Source organism: Neolamprologus multifasciatus, chromosome 13, assembly GCF_963576455.1.
Source record: "Neolamprologus multifasciatus chromosome 13, fNeoMul1.2, whole genome shotgun sequence".
In the NCBI taxonomy this organism is placed as follows: domain Eukaryota; kingdom Metazoa; phylum Chordata; class Actinopteri; order Cichliformes; family Cichlidae; genus Neolamprologus; species Neolamprologus multifasciatus.
In genome coordinates, this window is record NC_140451.1 from 5,612,179 (window position 1) to 5,633,075 (window position 20,897).

At 40.8% G+C, this 20,897-nt stretch overlaps 1 protein-coding gene across 2 annotated transcripts in view; it reads right to left on the reverse strand.

Moving 5' to 3' along the window:
• The window catches only part of fancl (FA complementation group L), a 49,259-nt gene extending 28,976 nt beyond the window's left edge, over nucleotides 1–20,283 (reverse strand). Inside the window, exons 1-7 of one of the 2 annotated variants that reach the window (XM_085183485.1) lie at nucleotides 19,948–20,281; nucleotides 19,374–19,432; nucleotides 16,844–16,904; nucleotides 16,354–16,410; nucleotides 15,979–16,076; nucleotides 5,713–5,809; nucleotides 1,855–1,923 (exon numbers count right to left, since the gene is read on the reverse strand). In XM_085183485.1, the coding sequence (XP_085039611.1) occupies nucleotides 1,855–1,923; nucleotides 5,713–5,809; nucleotides 15,979–16,076; nucleotides 16,354–16,410; nucleotides 16,844–16,904; nucleotides 19,374–19,432; nucleotides 19,948–20,034 (528 nt within the window). In that variant the 5' untranslated portion in view covers nucleotides 20,035–20,281. Of the gene's footprint in view, nucleotides 1–1,854; nucleotides 1,924–5,712; nucleotides 5,810–15,978; nucleotides 16,077–16,353; nucleotides 16,411–16,843; nucleotides 16,905–19,373; nucleotides 19,433–19,947 lie in introns of both variants that reach the window. The other variant, XM_085183486.1, reaches the window with a different exon arrangement.
• Nucleotides 20,284–20,897: the final 614 nt, after the last annotated feature.

Sequence of the window (20,897 nt, forward strand, 5' to 3'; positions counted from 1 at the left end):
CTTTGACCATTGCAAAATCATTGCAACAGCTCGATACTTTTCTTCTTCAGCCATTCTGTTGTAGATGTACTGCTGTGTTTGGGATCATTTCCCTGTTGCATGACTGAATCTTAGCCAAACTTTAGCTGTCAGTCACACATTTGAATCTAAAATCCTTAGAGATATACAGTTCATAATTTACTCAAAAATGAGAAGGTGCTCAGGTGCAGTGGCTGCAAAATGAACCCAAATCATCAACTACTCAACCACCACCAAAACCAAACAGCATATGAGCACAAACATGGCGCTGTGCATTATGAACAAACATCTCCTCTTTAATGTCTTCCAATGTCCAGAGACCACTGTTTCAGAGGGCTCTACTTTGTTCAGATGCAAATTTGCAACCCTAAGCAATGTTGCTTAGGGTTATTGTTTATTTGTTTTGGGTTTTTTTTTTTTTTTACAAAGAATTTATTTTACAAAGAATTAGAAAAGAGTTCTCTTGGCAACCCTCCCAACAAGCCAATCTTGTTCTGACTTTTCCTAACAGTACTGTCATTAATTTTAACACGTTAAACGAGGCCTCAGAGTCTGACGTCTATCTCGAGTTTTGTTTTTACAATTTCTCTGACCACTGCGTGATGTGACTTTCAGGCAAATCCTGGGAAGATCACAAATGTATCAAAAGTTCTGTTTCTATAAAGGTGGCCAATACTTGCTGATGATCAATTAATTGAGCATTGATTAGAAACATCTGGCTGCTAATCACCCTCTTAATTTCTATGAAAGCAGTAAAGTTGTGCTTAGTTTTTCCTCAGAACTGCATCCTGTGAAAAACTGTTTTTAAAATACTGTAACTGGATGTTTATTACAGGCTTTTAATGCCTGGTTTACGGTTCCAGCACTACTTCTACAAGTGCGAAACCTTACTATCATAAAACTAAATGTGACTGTTATATGGATTCATGCACGAATAATACTGCACTTGAGTTTTAGAAAGCTTAACAATGAGGGGGCAGCAAAATCCAAAGAAAGTTCACTTGGTTGTTTTTTTTATATTCATTTTTAACAGTTAGTTATACATTGGTTTAATAAATAGGGCCTATTACTTAGTGTTTGCACATTGAGTTTGATGGCTTAATTTATCTGTGCACATTTACAGACGTTACACAGTCCTGGGTTTTATTAGAATTATTTTTTACATGAAAAAAATTGGGGATGTGTCATCCGCACGTTTATTCTAATCCAGTAGTGGGTGCGCAGTAGTCTGGGATTTCACCATCTTTTACTGTGAATGTAAATCTTCAGTAATTTTAGAATATGTCATAATGAACTGCAAACTTCAAGATCTTTTGCCACAAAGTAAGAATGGGTGGATAGATTATACTAAAATTAAATAAAAAGCAAGAAATTTAAAAAAAAACATTACACCCTGAAGTTTAACCAAACAGTTTTAATGCATTATGGTGTATCCTTAGCAGAGATTTAATCCTAGTTCATCTTGCCTGAAATCACGAGAATGTTAGAATGTGTGAAATGTATTGAGAATTCATTTAAGATGGGTTTTTATTTTAAAACAAACTTTAATATTTGACCCTCAAATTAGCATTTTAAGGTTTAATCTGATGTCAGTATGAATTCTTGTGGTATTGCTTTTTAAGTCAGCTTTCAGTGACTTCACACATTTAAAATATTGGGAGGTTTTTTTTTTTGATGTGTCAGATATTTGTTGTGAGTTAAATGTTCTAGATGATATGTTTCTGAAACAAAGGTCGAAAGTGTGACATATAGCAACCTAGTAGCATTTGACATTCACTGAACAGAAGTAAAACCTCTTTAGACAGACAGTGTGTGCAGCTGTGTATATTTACTTACCTGTGCTGTCCAGTTTATAGCCAGTGGCACTGGCAGGTCAGCTGAGCATTCAGGAGTCTCTGCAGGATGCTGTGTGTTAAGAAGATGGGGTAAAACTGCAGCATATATTAAGACTTCATTTAAATAAAAAAGCAAAGTGATCTCCGAATTCTGATTAAAAAATGTGCATCAGGAAGTTGGGCATCATAGTTTAGCAATTAGGCTTAAACTGGGATTTCTCAACATGCTAGTAAAGTCTGCTATAATAGGTCAATAGCCTCTTATAATGAACATTAACAGCCACCCTGTATTTATTTAAAACAGTCTTGTTATTAAGACTTTATTGGCTCAACTTTCTAGAGAGCTGAAAAATACATTTTGGTCAATATATATGAGCAGCTCTTTTTTTTCCCTGTTCACCTTCAGCATCATACTACTCTGTCCTCATCCTCTCTCACTCCCCTGCCTTCCAAGCCTCCATGCGTCCGTGCCAGTGCTGCCTCCTCCCTGGCTGTGCCTGGTGAGGGATGACCTGGCGCTGGATTTGGCGGAGGCAGCTGGAACACAGGGAGGACTTGGAGCTGTTTTTTTACAGTGCCAAAAAGTTGAGGAGGGCCAGGTAGGCAGGTGGGCACAGAGTGGGGTACCACCACCCTCCTTTGTCCCTGGTGGATGTCATCTGGGCTTAGCTAAGCACCAGCTCACCATGATACCCACCCACCATGCCCAGAATATACTTCCCCACTCTGACTTACAAAAAGTAAAACATTCACTTGAAAAGTTTTAAGTAATTCTGCTGTCAAAATCTCAAAATTAATTATTAAAAAAACAAAAACAACCCTTATTCTATGTGTGGAAGATAAGCTGCAGAGCTCACTTCTTCAAGTATGCATTATGCAACCTATTTTTAAAGGATGAAATATTTTTTGTTGCCAGTGTCTGAATTATAAATTGTAATGTAAAGCAAAAACAAAATCTGCGTCTGCACAAGTGGCACACCGCTTTGGTTGCATCTAGGGATGCACCGATACCGATATCGGGTATCGGCCTCGATACCACATTTTCTAAAGTACTCGTACTCGTTAAAAGTCTCCCGATACCGAGGACCGATACCACAGTCTGAGACCTGTCTATGTTTGAGCGGCATGTAAGGGGTTAATCACAGGCCCCGAGTGCCCGCCCCCAGGCCCCGAGTGCCCGCCCCCAGGCCACGGCTGCAGCTCAGAGCGTGGAGAAGGCGAGGCGAGACAAGTGGAACTATTTCAAAGTGAACGAAGACGCAAAAACAAAGGCGGACTGCAAATTGTGCTCAGCGAAATTGTCCAGAGGAGGCTCAAAAGGTAGCGCATTTAACACAAGCAATTTAATCAAGCACCTAAAATCCCAACACGACAACAAGTACAAAGAGTTTACCCACGCTTATTTACCCATGCTTATTAGCACAGAGGAGCATAGCTGATGCTTTAGCAGTGGGACGGAAAATAGTTGGGCATTTTAAACATTCCGCCTTAGCCTACTCCCGCCTCGAGGACATTCAGGGACAGCTCAACCAGCCAATAAAGAGACTGCAGCAGGACGTACAGACGCACTGGAACAGCACGTATTACATGCTCCAGTCCCTCATTGAGAAAAAGCGAGTGCTGGGCGTGTCCGAGCACGAACTCCCTGACTATCTCACCGCTCACCAATGGGCTCTTATGGAGACGACTCCTTTGAGGAACTAACTAAAAAAGTGAGCAGCTACGACGCACTAGCCTCTGATGTCATCCCAGCTGTGACTGTGTTAGTGAGACTTCTAAACAGAGAAACACGAACAAATTTCAAATTAAATTTAGTTTTTGTTTACAATTATTTATTGCAGCATGGTGGCACGGTGGTTAGCACTGTTGCCGCACAGCAAGAAGGTCCTGAGTTCAATTCCACCATCAGGCCGGGGTCTTTCTGTGTGGAGTTTGCATGTTCTCCCCGTGTTTGCGTGGGTTTCCTCCGGGTACTCCGGCTTCCTCCCACCGTCCAAAGACATGCAGCTTGTGGGGATAGGTTAATTGGATTATCCAAATTGTCACTAAGTGTGAATGTGTGAATGAATGTGAGTGTAAATGGTTGTCTGTCCCTGTGTGTTGGCCCTGCGACAGACTGGCGACCTGTCCAGGGTGTACCCCGCCTCTCGCCCTATGACAGCTGGGATAGGCTCCAGCGCCCCCCGCGACCCTGAAAAGGATAAGCGGAAGCGAATGGATGGATGGATGGACAATTATTTATTCTGTAATATGTTGCATACAACATGCTTTTCATTTTAAACAAATGTTCTTAATTCCAAACCAGTCACTTGGTTTTTTTTGGTTAAATTATAGGACTAAAGCTGTTACCTGCAAATTTAAATCATGTTTTTATTAAGTACTCGGTATTGGCGAGTACTGAAATGAAAGTACTCGTACTCGTACTCGTTTCCAAAAAAGTGGTATTGGTGCATCCCTAGTTGCATCCTTAGGTTTACCTCTTTCATCTGGTTTAAAGCCAAAGAAATCCCAAATTGGCAACTTTATATTTTTTAGTGCTGTCAGCGTTAACGTGCCGTCATCACTGAACCGATGACATACTGACATGGATTAATTGTTAACGCGATTTACAATTAACCCATCTGGAGCGCAGACTGACTCAAAATCCTCGAAAAGTCTCTGTCAACGTTTTTCGGGCAGTTTGTCCAAAGTTTGTTCATTCTGCGCTCCAGATGGTTTGAGCGCGTTAAAAATTTTAATCGCGTTAATTGTGATGAACAACACGCAAATCAGTCCGTGCATGATTACATTGCTCTGCCCATCAAAAAGTCTGCGCATCCACGAATATATCGCCCATCTGTGATTGTTGGACTGACGATTTCTGGTTGGAAAATTTTTACATATCGCCCAACCCTACATTAGTGAGCAGCACTGTGCTGACTTTAATTCATTTACAGATGCAACCTATGCAGTGCTCGTTTAAATTTCCACTTTAGCGATGCATGATGACATTTAAATTTATCCTTTATCCTGATTTGAAAAATAAATTGTCTCATAAGTTCAACTTGTTTTTTAAAAGTTTAGCGTTTTAAAACCAGATCTCACCAACTTTACCAGAAAGATCAATCTTACTGGACGAGCAGAGGAGAACTGCACGTCTCATTTCTGCAAGTAGTTCATTAGTCTGGGACTAAGATATCACAAATCATGCTTTCAGATAGTGAGGCTTTTCTGCTCGAGCAGTCACAGCAAACTCAGAGTCAATCACAGGAAGCTACAAGCGAAACGAAAAGAACATTTCCATGATCAGAAATCAAGAATGCAGCCTTACTACTGTAAAGCTTACAATCAACCAGAATCATCACATGTACCTGTGACGAAATGTCATTAAGTGTCGTTTTATATGGAAATTCCACAGCCACAGCCTTCCACAGCCTGCGTTTAGGTTAACCTACACTGGGCAGAGGTTTTGTGTATCTCTTTCAATAGCAGAGCAGAGACAGCAGCTATGCAGATGAGTGTGGGTGTACTGATTTTCTCTATGCATAGAAGAAGGTTTTCCATCACGCTGGGGTTATGTGGAGATATTTTATCTGTGCTACGTCTCAGTCACAGCAGGTTATCGTGTCTCTCCACACCCTCTCCAGTTTGACCCAGATTTAGGGGCACAGATGTAAATCACTGATTTGCCATCCGCAAAGTGAACAACCCCACATGCATTTGGTGAAGTTGGCCTGTTTGGATTTGGATTGGCTGTAGGTCAACATCAAGTTGTAGAGTATTCCATTTGATGATGAATAATCTTTTTAGTGTGGAAAATGATCCGGTCCTTACGGTAAACTGTGTGTTTCTCAGTGTGCACAATGAGAGTGCGCCTTACCTTAGACTTGAGTTTAACAGTGAGGATGTGCTGCCTTCCAGCGGAGTCCTCCGCTTTCAGTCTCAACATTCGGAACTCGGTGTCAATGAAGAGCAGCCTGAAGATGGACACGCACAAAGCACACGCCATAAATCAACCTCTATTCATAGAGAAGGGCACACGCAACACTGTAACCTGACAGCAGCCATCATCCGTCATTAATCACAGCTGCAGAGAGCAATATTGAGACATAAACTCTACCTTGAGATTTATCACTCTGGGTAGTGACATTACATCAGACTGCAACTCTGGAGTCATGGCCTACAACTATGGATCGTTTTCTGCTAATCTGTGGTCCTCTGCAGCAAACTGTGGCCACAGTAACCTGACATGACACATAAAGTCCTGGCCCATACCTTAGTGTGCCATCCTGTAAGTTATTTTGCCAATTTACCCTGTTAATAAACAGCTGACTAGTCATCTTACCATAATGATGTTCACATATATTTGTATTAACCACTAAATACAGAATGAAAATTTTTTAAAGTGCCACTAGCTTGGCAAAACCTGTCTGTCTGGTGGGTTTTTGCCAGTAAAAACAAACGAAACACGTTTTTTTCCAGCACAGAAGCTGGTAACTGCATCTGCTGGATAAGAATATCGGGTCTCCCTGCTTCTTGGAGAATTCCATCTATGGATATGATTTATGAGGAACTTCTGGGTATTAAAAAAACAAAACAAGGAAGACAAAATAGATGGTAGGCAAAAATGAACCGTGACCCCTTTTGCACAGGTATATGATCCATCCATTCATGGTTTCTGATGGTATCTTTGACATGGGATGAATCTTAAAATGCAAATGATGGCCATTTCCATTATTTTTTGTCATTTTATTTTCTCTTTGTAAAGGTTCCCAAAAATAAAGTAAAAAAAAAGAAAGAATGAAATATAGCTGAGTCCTGCTAGTCCCAGACCCACCTATCAACCAGCGTTAGCAAAGAAGCTAGTTTTATATTAGCAGTAGGTTAGTGAGCTAAAAAGAAACATACAAGACAAAAAATACATTACATAACAATTACGTTGCACATTCTCAGTCTTATGCACGAAGACATTATTTTTATCGAACAAATAATTTATAGCAATTATCCCATAAATAAAGTTAATAATGTTCGTATATACTTTAGTATTTAATAAAAATATGCAGGTAATTAAGAGAGAGACAACATTTATTAATTAATGTTTTAGTTATTATATGAATAATGTTAATAAAAATTCTATGAGTTCATTAGCTGACAGAAACAAACCTCAGCCAACACCAGTTTGTCCAGAGGAATAACATGACGCTAACATTAGCGTGGCTTTAGCAGTTACAGCAGTGGGAGGAAGCTCTCAGAAAACGATGCGTCTCTGGATGACCTTAGGCTGAGATGTTTTTCAGCCTGAATCAACTTGTAAATCAGACCTTCTCCTTCCTGAGCTAATTATAACCTATTGAGGTTAAGGACACAACACTGATGTGGCTGGAGCATTCGCCAACACCGCTGTCAGATTTACTGCTCCTTCTGCTGCTCCAGCACACTGTAAAGGAGTCAGTTCCTCCCCCTCGCCAGACCAACTCCAGTCTACTGAGACCCAAAGATAAAAGACTGATCCGAGACAAAGGATTTGAACAGTCCTCCTCCAGATTTACAGTACATTACGACGGGCGCTCTATGCCGAGGCTGACATGGCTGTATATCAGCTGAGGATTTATGGAGTGTGTTAGAGAGGACTGATGTGAACATTGTGCTCAGGGAATGACACGCGCGCACACACACACACACTTAGGGAAGTGATAGAATGATGGGAGACGGTGTCCGATGGGCCCGACTCATAAAAGCGTCTGCTTGCTCACTCACTTTCAATCAAACGCCGGAGTAGGGCGTCCGTGCTTTATTGCAATATGCTCACTAACATCTACGCATACAGGCGCACAATGTCACCATCGAGCTAGTCTGACAAAGCCACAATTTTAGTTTTGTGTGAACCAAAAATCGGTGCTACCTGCTGAAACAATCTAGCCAAAGTATTGAATTTCTTGAAAAGGCACTACTCTGACTATTTCATACAGATTGCTGCTCACAGCAATAAAGACACAATAATGACAAGTTACCAAACCTATTCAGGTGATGAAAGTGACCGGTGTCCGAAAGAACAATTCAATGGATAGCAAGTGGAATCATTAAAATCAAGTGCCAGTGAGTTACAGAAGGCATGAACAAAAGAATGACCGTCTGTGAAAAAGGAAAACCTCTCAAGTATCAGAGTAACCTACGATCGATCCCTTTCTACAGCTCTCAGTCTCGTAGGCTTGATGGAACTCAACTTAACAACCATTATAGGCACCTTGAATTAAAATGAATCTTTTACATTTTACTGTTTTACCTGTACAACTATCTACATCTACAGTACTGTGCAAAAGTCTTGGTCAGCCTTCTTTTTTTTAATATCTCACAAAATGCCAGCCATGTTTTTTTAAGTCACCCTGAGTCCTCCAGTCTTTGGCTGCTTTTTCACCCATTTTTAGCCAAGTACCTGACCACTGAACTAGGAATAATTCAAGTACAAGAAAAATGGTACATCCAGGGATAAAGTAAAATAAAAAATTTATTACGCAGCAGTCCTAAAACAATAGATGAACAGCATCTGACAGTCATATCCTTAAGAAACAAAAAAATAAACCTACCAGCAGAGACCTGATACAGGACCTGACAGACACATCTGGCCCTTCTGTTTATCCATCTACTATTTACTGAACCTTCACTCGGTCAAGTAGCAGTTCTTAAAGAAGGGACAAAGAAAAGAAGGCTGACTGTGTACCGAATTACAAAAGAACTAAACTGAAAACGAGTGGTGACAGGTCGTATGGAGTTATGAATCCAAATTAGACATTTCTGGTTCAAATCACTATCAGGTTGTGGGGAGGAGGTCAGAAGAGGTACAACTGTGAGTGTCTGCAGCCTCTAAAACAGGCTGTGTCATGGTGTGGAATTACATTTCAGCCGGTGGTCTGGGAATGTTGTCAAAACTGATGGAATTATCCGATGGAATAAGTACTGTCAGATTTTGATCCACAATGCAATACAACCTACAGAGCACGTTTGGCAGCAGACCACAATCCAAAGCACACAGCAAAAGCACACCTGGATAGAAAAAGATCAGTCTGGCCTCCCCAAAGGTAGAACCTCAAGATTTGTGCAATAGTGTTGAACGCAGTTAACATCCAAAGAAGAACTTTGGAATATCACACTATACAATTTTGTGTGACAGAAAGACAGAGAAAAAAAATTAAAGCAAGAAATACTTAACTACTAAATATCTGTTTGTGTTTGTTTTTTAATTTAATGCTTATTGAAAAATGTTGGCAAACCACTCTACATCAAAATCTACTTCTTCACAACTTCTAGTAGTGTGCAATGCAAGTACATAGTATTCATGAGAAACCACTGAGGTATGTTTTCTCTGATGTGGTGCATGCAAAGAGTAAAGAAGTAAGGCTGGCACAGCAGCAAATTTGCCATTGGATATTTAAGCTGTAAAACAGAAATTCAAAAAACATTATTGCTAAAGTTGACTTCTGCTGTATAAATCTGGCAGATGGTACAGAGATAATCTAGACAGAACAAATCTGACCAGTACACAGTATAAGAAAAAGAACTTGTAATTTTGGTTTCTTGACAAAGAATATCAGGAGGGAGAAAAAAAAAAAATCATTGGTGCATTGCTAAAACACATTTCCAGCTCCTCTCCTCTGGGGTTTCACACCCCGTATAGCAGGGACTAGCTGCCGCCCCTACTTGGCCATGATGGAAACAGCGTGACAGTCAGATGTCCTGCTGGGAAGACTGATGAGAGCATCCCATTTGCAACTCCACACTTCCAGACAGCGCACACCACGCACATCAGTGTGTGTGCATGTGTCTGATTTTTTTTTTTAATATGGGAGTGCGTGTTGACAAAGTGATTCATGAATGGTGAGATCAACACATATGTAATGCTTGTGTGCGCTGCATCAGAAACACATGCAAAACGATGGCATGCACAAGAACAGATAGTAAACCGTACAAAAATAAATAAATACTACTAATAATAATACTAATACTAATAATAAATACACCAACTTTAATAAGATAGAAGGAACTACCTGCTTTACACTTTAACTGTGCTATTCAGGACATTCTCATTACTTACAGCAACCCCAGATAACAACATTATGTAATTTTACAGGATTTTACATGCACTTTATTAGCTGGCCTGATAATGTAACAAAAACAGAGATGAAACTGTGCCCCCCCCCACCCCCCAGCTCCGGCCCATCAGAAGCTTGCCGATGTATCTGGCCTCAGAAGAGCAGCAACGCAGTGTGACCGCATGATAATACTGAGATAAGAAGAGACGGCGCTCTCCACATACACCAAGAGGCTGTGAACATCGAGTGCCAGCTGTGCCCATAATGAGCCCTGCAGCTTCTAGGGCCACGTTTTGAGGCCTCCGAGTGATGGCAGCTGACCTACTTGACCTCATTTTCCATTAATTAACACATGGTTTGCCATCTCCAGCCAATTAAGATGACCACACTCTCAAAATGCACAAATGGAGAGAGACAGAGCTGCTCACTTACCTGGCCCAATCAGCAGACAGAATTACAGCTGAAAACCCCTGGTGGCTATTAGCACGGCCCGCACCAATTAAGACGCTAAGCGAATCTCGAGTGCTTTGGAGATTGAGGCCCACTGTGTATAATGCCTCCTAACCGTAACACGACACTGAAAATGATGTTGGTCCCATTTCAGCATAAAGCATACCTTCACCCCCCCCCCCCCCCCCCCCCCCCTATTAAAACCTGAGAGTCTTCAATTAGACCCATTTGCATTTCGCTAATATCATAATTGTAGCTCCGGTCATTAATAGGAAAGTAGAAAATGAGTGTAGTAGTCAAGGCTTAATCCGAGCTGGGGGAGAATAGATATCTTTCTCCTAACCGCCGCCGCCACCTCCTCCTCCTCCTCCTCCTCGTTCTCTCCTGATGAGCGGAGAAAACGGTATTAGCCAGACCCGTCAGCGCACGTGGGCTGAGTGTTATTAAATGTGACCTGGATTTAACTATAACTCAATAACTAAAAATAAGGAAGTCATTAAGAGCCATTTGTTAATGTAGAACGGTGTTGTTGTAGGCTCTCCAATCAGTTTACGCTGCTGAAGAAAGGGGGGGTGCTCTATACAGCCTTTTAAAGCAGTGGGGGTTTCTGCTCATATATGCACCACAATAAGTTAATCCTGCCCCTGGGGAAAACGCAGAAAACTAAAAATACATATATCAAAGCTTTGACAGAGGAACAGGAGAGCCACCGAGTTGATACGCGGAGCTCCATCAGCAAGCAATTCCACAGGCAAATTACTAGCACAGTATCCTGGGACCATGTAAGTGGGGAATGGAACCATGTTACTACATTGTTCATTAAGAGAAAATAACTTGTTTGATTATGGCTTGATATTCTCAAAGCTAATTTCAACATTGCGTGGGGATTGAATCGGCACTATTTTAACTTGATGATCACACCCACAGCTTTAGGATCACCACATGCACCTACAGACTTCCATAACATTATCTGACCAATCTCATGGAGGTCATCCTGATTGCAAATGCTAAAAGTGACAGAGGGTTTACTCCCAGCGTATGAACATGACTGTGCCTGAGCGAGCCTGACCTACAAAATCCAGTTCTCCTCAGACTAGCGGGACCACTGCATAAACTCACAGGGCACACTTAAGCATACAGTGCCCTGAACCACTTTGAGATGTGGGTCCAGGAATGGTTCCATTAAACGAGGCGGTGTGATTGCAGTGCTTCTACGACTAAGACTGCTTGTGAAAACAACTGTTAAGTAATTAATAAACCTATAAGTCATGGGAGGACAGTGTGCAGTAAAAATAGCCAATAAATAAACCATAAAATTCATAAACCACAAACCTCTTTGTGCTGTGCGAGACAGAGAGCGGCCAATCAGAGAGAGAAGCTGAGCCTGACCATAAGGCTGGATGCATTTCACAGCAAGTGCTTATTTGGATTAGACTCATTTTGATTGCTTTAATAAAGTACGCCTTTTTAAACTTGTAAGAACATGTAACTATAGTAACTGGCTGGTTCTGGTTAGACTGAGTCTGATGATGAGGTAACAACCAACTAAATGTCAGTTTCTTCTAATTTTTAAGACATGAGAAAGAAAGATAATTGTTTCAGCGAGTATGAAGAAACGCACACTAACTATTAGAACAGATGAGAGGTAACAGTGACATGTAAAGGCCTGATGTCTTAGTAAGAAAACAGTTGCAGTGCAATGAAAAAGTATTTTGCCTCTTCCCAGTTCCTTAGTTTTGTTTGCACATTTCTTTCACTTAAATCTTTTAGATCAAACAAATTATATTAGTCAAAGATAAAGTAAGAAAAATACAAAATGCAGTTTTACGTGATTATTACAGGAAAAGAAAAACAGCTATCCAAACCTAACTGGTCCTGTGTGGAAAAAGTAATTTCCCCACCATTGTTAAATGATGAATTAACAGTGATTAACCACATTTTTTGGAAAGCTGAGTTCACTTCCACTTGCCACACCCAGGCCTGATTACTGCCAGACCTGTTGAATCAAGAAATCGCTTAAATAGAAACTGTCTGATAAAGTGAAGCAGGCTAAAACATCTCACAAAGCAACACATGCCAGGATCTAAAGAAACGGCGAAACAAAGTCATTGACCTCCGTTGGTCTGGAAAGGGTTACAAAGCCAATTTAACCTCCTAGGACCTGCTGTCCACATATGTGGACATCACATTTTGGGTTATTTAGACCAAAATACTCAATTTTGCTCTACAAGGGCCTGATATCCACTTACGAGGACATTATACTGCTACTGTTCTATCAAAATTTTAAATGAATATCCTCATATATGGCTATTATTTTTCTTAGAAACTAAAATTAGGTAAAAAAAAAAAAAAAAAAAAAAATCTGCTAATTCTTTGTTTTTACATTTATCAGGCCCCAATCAGCCCAAATAATAGGGCTGCATGATTTTGCATAAAATGAGAATCACGATTTTTGGCTTAGAATTGAGATCACGATTCTCTCACGATTTTCTTTTCCAGTATAAATATTTATTGCACTTATTAACTGCACATCAATTTCGTAACAGTTGAGACTGAACATAAAAACAATAAATAAACATAAAAACAACAAATGTCTCACGTTTTGTCGTTGCCGCAAAATGTTGTACTGCTTGAAATTCCGTCTCCACCGTTGCTCGACGCTGCGTGTATAGAGCAGGTAGTGCAACAATAGAAAAATAGTTGCGGGATGGCACTGTGTAGCGTTTGTCTAGGGTGTTGATCATTTTCCTAAATCCCTCGTTTTGCACAGTGTTGATGGGAGCCATATCTTTGGTCAGGTGATAAGTGATAGCCTCCGTAATTTCTTTGTGCCTGCGGGAGTTCGACGGGTATTGACTATGTGCACGTTAGCATATGCTACTTCCGGTGCGGAAACTCCTGTGGGGAGCTTTGTTTCCGGTGTCCTATTCGCGCCCTGTTTACGGTCCAAAACAAGTTAAGCAAATAAATAAATAAAGCGGCGATTTACATTTCTATAGATGTCTCGGGCATTTACCCAATATATCTGTAAATAATGTTCATCGACTTGTCGATATTTTTCCCCCACGCCTCAGAGCAAAAGAGAAAAGGGATTCAAATGTTATATTTCTCAGCTGTCCCTCGTTTATCGTGTTATGTTCTAAAAATAACCAGTGATAGGTGAAATCAATTAGCCAATTTTATTTTTTGACGGTGCAAAACGTTTCGTGTACATCGTGGACATACAGCACTGCACTTCAGAGTCACACTGCTAGCGATAGATGCAGCGATTCTGTACTGTACAGGAGAGACGGAGGAGATCGTCTGCAGCGATCAGGACGCAGGACGTAAAAAAGCATGCAAACTTGCACTAAAAAATCTGCGAAACAGCGAGGTGAAAGGTGAACCGCGTTATAGCGAGGGACCGCTGTAATTTTGAAGGTAAGTCACAACATACCCTTCGTAAATACTAATGTGTAGAAACCCTTACCAGCAATCATTCATTTTTTGTGTGGCTTTTTTTCACGGTTTGTTAACATGCTGTGTAGGTGTGTACTTGACTAGCTGATATCGACATAACGGGGAAACATCTGGTTTGACTATTCTTCACCTGTAGTTTGAATGCTGAACATTTGCTTGTTTAAATCATAAGACCAGTCACTATACAGAGATGTGCTTCTGAATGTGGACGATGTGTCTTCTGCTGCAGTGATGCAGTTCTGCTTGTGTTTAGTGATGTAAACAACTGATCGATCTAAACTCTTTAAACGTCAAAATTGATCATTAGATTTTTTATGACACAACAGTGGTGAGTGTTCCCACCTTCTCCTCTTTGTAACTTAACGCGATTGTTCCGTTTTCGAGTTTTGGACATGATTTTGGAGTATATCTTCGCAGTAGCGATTGACCGCAAAGTAAAGCTACCGGAAATGTACAACCCCACATCCGGTCTCAAACCAGGAAGTTAGCATTTTCTCGTGCACAGGGTCAATTGGGAAGCGCTGTATAAGGTTCCCGTTATTGATGTTTGGGTGGTTGACCGGGACGGATTTTCTCCAGTCACTTTCTCGTCATCCCTGACGTGTTCTCCATTGTCTTTTCCCTGCTAATTTTAGCAGCCAGCTTCTGTATCACGTGGTATAAGGCTCCACCCTTGTCATTTGTTAAGCAGGAAGAGTGAGCGCTTGTTTTCATGCAGATTACGTCCCGGATCAAAATGCGGTACAATCGTCGTCGTCTTATTTTTTTTTTTTTTAAATCGTTGTCATTTGGAAATGAGATCGCACATAAGTATGAATTGAGATCGCGATTTTCTAACGATTAATCGTGCAGCCTTACCAAATATCAAAGAGAAATTAAAAATGCATGCTGTGGAAGAGTTCGGGTCTTAGGAGGTTAAAGGATTTGGGCCTCCACCAAACCATGGAACACCGGTGAACCTTCACAGCAGTGGCCAGTCTACCAAAATTACTCCAAGAGAGCATTGACGACTCATCCAGGAGACAAAAGAACACAAAAGAACCCAGAACAACATCTAAAGAACCTCAGGCCTCACTGCCTATGTCAAGTTCAGTGTTCATAATTTAACAATAAGAAAGAGAAAGGTCAAAAATGGCATCCTTGGGAGAGGCAAAAACCACTGCTGACTAAAAGGAACACAAAGTTTCTCATTTGCCAAACAATATTTTGATGATCCCCAAGACTTTGGGGGAAATGTCGTGTGGACTGACCAGACAAAATCTGAACTTTCTGGAAGGCTATGTTATATCTAGTGTAAAAAACAGAACATCATATCAACAGTCAAACATGGTAGTATGATGGTCTGGCGCTATTTTGCTGCTTCAGGACTTGGATGAGTTGCCATAACTGAGGGAATCATGAATTCTAGTCAGTACCAGAAAATCTTGAAGGAGAATGTCCAGCCATCAGTTTGAGCTCTGAAATTCAAAAGCACTGATCCAGGAGGACAAAACAAACAAAACAAACAGCAGGTCCATCTCAGACTAACTCAGAAAAGAGCAAACATGTCTGATTGTGCCACTTTTGTTACCAAGAACAGCAATCAGTTATTAGGTTTTATTTTTTTCCACATAGGGCCAGGTAAGTATAGATAATCTTTCATTCCACTGAAAAAAGGTAACTCTGTTATCCGTTTGTCACAACATTCTTGGCAAGTAAAGTATTTCCCCCTGCAAACAGTAGCATGCACCATAAGCAGGCCTGTAGGATATTTCCAGAGCACTGCATTGTAATAACAAGATCAGTGTTGTTGCCTAAGCAGATCATTTCAGAGCCTGCTTCTGTCAGAGACTTCTGCCTATTGAAACGAAATACTTCCCTCTCCAAGTGCTGCTCACAGGGGATTGTCTGACTCTTGGGGTTTTCTCTCCAATAATGAAGGGTCTTTACCTTACATTATAAGGTGCCTTGAGATGAATGCTGTTGTATGTTGTTGTGGTGTCCTATAATCAGCAGACACAAACCTAAGCTGTGACTCAGACAAAACCACCAGTAAAAGTGCCGTTCAGAGCTGGCAAACATGCTGACAAACATTTCACAGCTTAATGACTGACGCGCCAATAAAGCCCTGGTTCCGGAGCACGTGTTGGTACTCTTACAGGCCCACTTACTTGTCCCACCCGAGGGTCTCCATCTCAGAGATGAGCTGAGAGTAATACTGCGGAGGCGGGATGGAGCGGCACTCGGGGCGGCTCTTCAGCACCACTTCCTGCAACAACACACACAGAGCTCTTCTTATTTTAAGCCCAGATTACTATGCACATCATATCACAACTTACTCTCAGGAGCGATCTTTCTACAGAGCAAGCTGAATCAGGGCCGTGACGACTGTTTTCTTTATTTTTATGGCACAAAATACACATGCACGTGCATATGCCTCTCAAGCAAGGCTATTGATAATGCCTGGAGGTTCCCATTTAGTTGCTATTCATGAAGCTACAATGTCAAAGTGACCGTGCGAGCCGCCATGTCATTCTCCTCCTTACCAAGACAGTCTTCAGCTCCAGAATGAAACCGACAAGATCAGCCGACTGCTGCAGCCTCTGCGAGGAGTCAAACACGAGAGAAAAGACATCCTTGAATGGAGGGATAATGAAGTGACAGTGTCTATTTTTTTCCTCTAGCCAGCCATTCAAATCAAACAGTGTTTGTGATTAATGGGGGCTGCCACCAGCTTTAATAATTAATGATAGCTTAAAGGCTGTGAAAATAATGAACTTTGCAGCCCGGGGTGAAATATCAATCTCATCCAAATAACCCTGAGGGGCCACATAACAAATAGGGACATTTTCCAGGCGATGTTAATTAAACAGTGAAAAATATTTTTTCTCTGCCTGTGAGTGAGGCGAGCCTGATGGGTGACAGAGGGAGCAGGAGCGACACAAAGGAGCCAAATAGAAAGCACGCAGCACAAAACAGCGTGCTCTCGTAGACTGAGACAACATATCACTAAATACCAACATGCGGCACATTTACCTGCTTCACGATCCGCTCATATCCACGCAACAGGTGCTTCAACTGCCAGCAGCAGTGCAGCCTGTAAGGACAACATTGTGAATGGGTTACTGAGGACATCTTCTGTGGCCAGGCACAAGTTTCAAGAACATCTTTTCTGGCTCAAAATGTGCTTTCAATGGTGCGTACACACGTATCGCTGATTGGCCAAGTTACCTTACCCTAAGAGTAATCCATAGATTTTCCTGTTGCAGGCAATAATTTAACCTTGATTAAAGGTCAAAATGCTTTTTTAGTGGTGCCTTATGTTTTTTATAAACCAGAAAATATAATAACTAACGAGTGATTGCATAGGGGTGTATAAACACATAGAAAGTGAAAAACAGGTAAGTGAAGAAGAAATACTGATCGGAGCAGCCTACACCTATTGCAGAGTAACTAAGGGAGGATTCAGGGTCACCCGATCCATCCCTAACTATATGCTTTATCAAAAAGGAAAGTTTTAAGCCTAATCTTAAAAGTAGAGAGGGTGTCCAGAACAAGAATTTCCATCTTGTCATGAATTATTTTACTTAAATACCAATTCAGTAAATTTATAACTCTGCATGTATTTGTTGTTACATTTTATTTAACAAAGCTAGTAACTGTATGTAGATTGGACAAAGGAAGCCAAATGTGGAGTTGAAATGCATGAGGAAAAGAAGAAGACCATAGACAACATTTAGAAATCTAGTGAATCCTTAAGATCCTCAGGATAGGGTGAGATGCAATCATACGAATACATACAGCAAATGTACATGAGGCAGAGATGCGATTTCCCCTAAACCTTCATCGGTTCCCTGTTAAATCCAGCACTGAATTTAAAATTCTCCTCCTTGCATATAAAGTCCAGAAAAATCACACTCCGTTATATCTTAAAGACCATATTATATCAACAGATAACTTCACTCTCACACTGCAGACTTACTTGTGGCTAAAAGTACAGGGTGGGTCATTTATATGGATACACCGGAATAAAATGGGAATGGTTGGTGATATTAAAGTCCTGTTTGTGGTATATGTGAGGGGGCAAACTCCTCAAGATGGGTGGTGACCATGGTGGCCATTTAGAAGTCGGCCATCTTGGATACAACTTTTGTTTTTTCAATAGGAAGAGGGCCATGTGACACATCAAACTTATTGCAAGACACCCTACGAGACCACCCATCTCCCATGCTACAGTTAGCAAACTGCTTGCTAAGTTTCGTGAAACTGGTTCAGTGTTGGACTGAAATCTGCTGCAATGACTTGGTTACTGCGTTCACCAGATATCAACACAATTTCGATCCGCTCCTCACGTGTTAGCCTCTTCGACATGTCAATGGCTGTGAACAAAGAGAAACTTGTAAATAACTCATGAAAGAATAAAGTTACGTTGAAACCAAGCACACCATTGTTTTTCTTGTGACATTACCAATAAGTTTCATGTGTCACATGGCCCTCTTCCTATTGAAAAAACAAAAGTTGTATCCAAGATGGCCGACTTCTAAATGGCCACCATTGGTCACCACCCATCATGAGGAGTTTGCCCCCTCATATATACTAATGTGCCACAAACAGGACTTTAATATCACCAACCATTCCCATGTTATTACGGTGTATCCATATAAATGGCCCACCCTGTAGAATGTCTTGGTTCAAGATACTCTCTATATCAGCTCCCCCTCCCTGAGCCTGGTACTGTTGGAGGCTTCTTACTTTTAAAAGGGAGTTCTTTCTCCCCTCTGTCACCATCTGATTTTTGGTGTTTTCTTTTTATTACTGTAAGGTCTATAATATAAAGTGCCCAGAGGTGGCTGTTGTTGTAAATTGGTGCTATATCAATAAAACTCAATGGAATACACAAGACAGACCACAGTCTTATAATTAATAACCTGTGGGGCGTAAAATTGAGCAGGGACAGACGCGAATCAGGAGAAATAGCAGCAACAGAAATTCAGTTTTGGTTTAAGGGGAAGCAGCAGAAAGCTGAGGATATGTCTTAGGAACCAAAGAACGCAGTTTAATGTTGTTACTAAACAATACTGTTAAGTTAGCTCTCACAAATTAAGATACACTAAAATACTGTTACTTCCTTATAATGAAGTTGATTCTGCCTGAAAAGAGCCTTTGCTTGATGATGTTGGTCATAACTACATGTGGGAAAGTTAAGCCATTTCATATAAATCTTATTTTCTTTTTATTCTTTGGAAGCACTGATGTAAAAGCACACTGGAATTTGACCCTTTATGTCTCATAAGAAAAGCTAATGATTTTTAAAGCTTTTATAAGTCATTTTCATGAAAATTATATATTTTAAGGTATTTCTGTTTGGCACAGTTTTACCCAGCATGCCCTTCCTGATGCAACCCCAAAGGTTCTTTGAGTCTTTGGCTGGAATCAGCTTTTAGTTTACTAAGCAAATCTGTTAACTACTACATTATAGCAGCACTTTATTACAACTCCCTTATTAGACTTTATCCCGTATCACATTTAAAACATTTGTACAGAGAATGCAAGGGGATGCTTGTACTTGGCCTCCTTGAGCTGTCGATCTGGTGGGAGTACTATTCTCATCCTGAAGTCTCTTTCCTGGGGGGGAAGACAAGACAAAGCATTATCAGATTACTAGCTCTGCGATCAGTGTACTACAGAGGTTAATACCTTCTACATCTAACGCGCTAATGAAGAACACGTGACCGACCAACCTACGTTAAGGAATTGGATAATATTACGTTTCTTTGGGTGTTTCAAGAGACATATAAATAATAGAAATTTACTTTAGACCACGTTTTCAACTTTTTTTCATCGCTTTAATACGGCATGACACTCGTAGTAAGTAACTGCTTTCAAGATTATATACCAGCTTATGAAGTCGTTTCATGCGCTAATACAATTACGGTTCTGCTACCGATACTAATGTAAGCTGCTTAAAAAAAACAGGACGAATTTACCAGAAGTTTATATAAATCAGTTAGATGTCTAAATATATGGGTTCCAGACAAGTATTTGCATCCAAAGCAAAAAAAATCTTTAAATTAATCGTTTTTTCAATATGACACTGACATACGTCCAACAAAAAACAGCACACAAACGCAGAATTTTACCTGAACAGTGATAAATCCATCGTAGACTGTCTGCTGCTTGTTGAGAGGTACAAGCAACGGGTTATCGTTTACCAGTGATTTCTCCATAAAACTTTCTATGACCTTTTACGCCTAAGTTTCCGCTCGCAAAGCAGGGTGGCTACTTCCTAGATTGAGTTGGACCGTAGAGACTGGCACTTTCTGATTAGTCGCTGACTTGAACCAAACCTGAGAAATTCAAGCTAAAGCTGTTAAACGTAGAATTAGCAAGAAGTGCGTTGACAGGAGAATCAATCGCAACCCCTGCATCCCGCCATTAAATCCCAAACAGTCGACGTCATCCAGTTGCTTTCAAAGACTTACAAAAAGTATCGTAATTCTGAAGTTTCTTCACAGTCGTTGGTGTGACGTTTAAACGTTAGTGTGTTGATGATTTTACTGATTAACTGCCGGTCTGTACGGAAGGTTTAACTGTTGAAATTACTGAAAATTACCGACATTATTGCCCATTAGGTAATTGCGTCTAATTGACAGAAAAATAATTTTTATTTTATATATAATCTTGCTCTCATCCCCTGGGGGTTGGTGTGTTTCTCAAGCTCAGGTCTTCTACCAGACAGCCTTGAATTTATTTGAGGGTCCTTTTTCTAGGACTACACTCTTGTGGACAGAGCCCTCCGAAATGTGCCTGGAATTTGGTAAAGCCATTCTTCCACTTTTGGGGTAACAGCTCCTAATGCTCCTATTACCACTGAGACCACTTTTGACTTATCCTTCCACATCTGTTGTTTCTTCACCCCATGATGCTTCTCTATTTTGTGTGCTCCTTCTTCCAGTAGTTGCTTTCCACTGGGATTGTCATATCTATCACTACTTTGTCAACCGCCACTACATGTGATTGGTTGGCCTAGAATACAGGTGTCAAACTCCAGTCCTCGAGGGCCGATGTCCTGAAACTTTACATGTCTCCC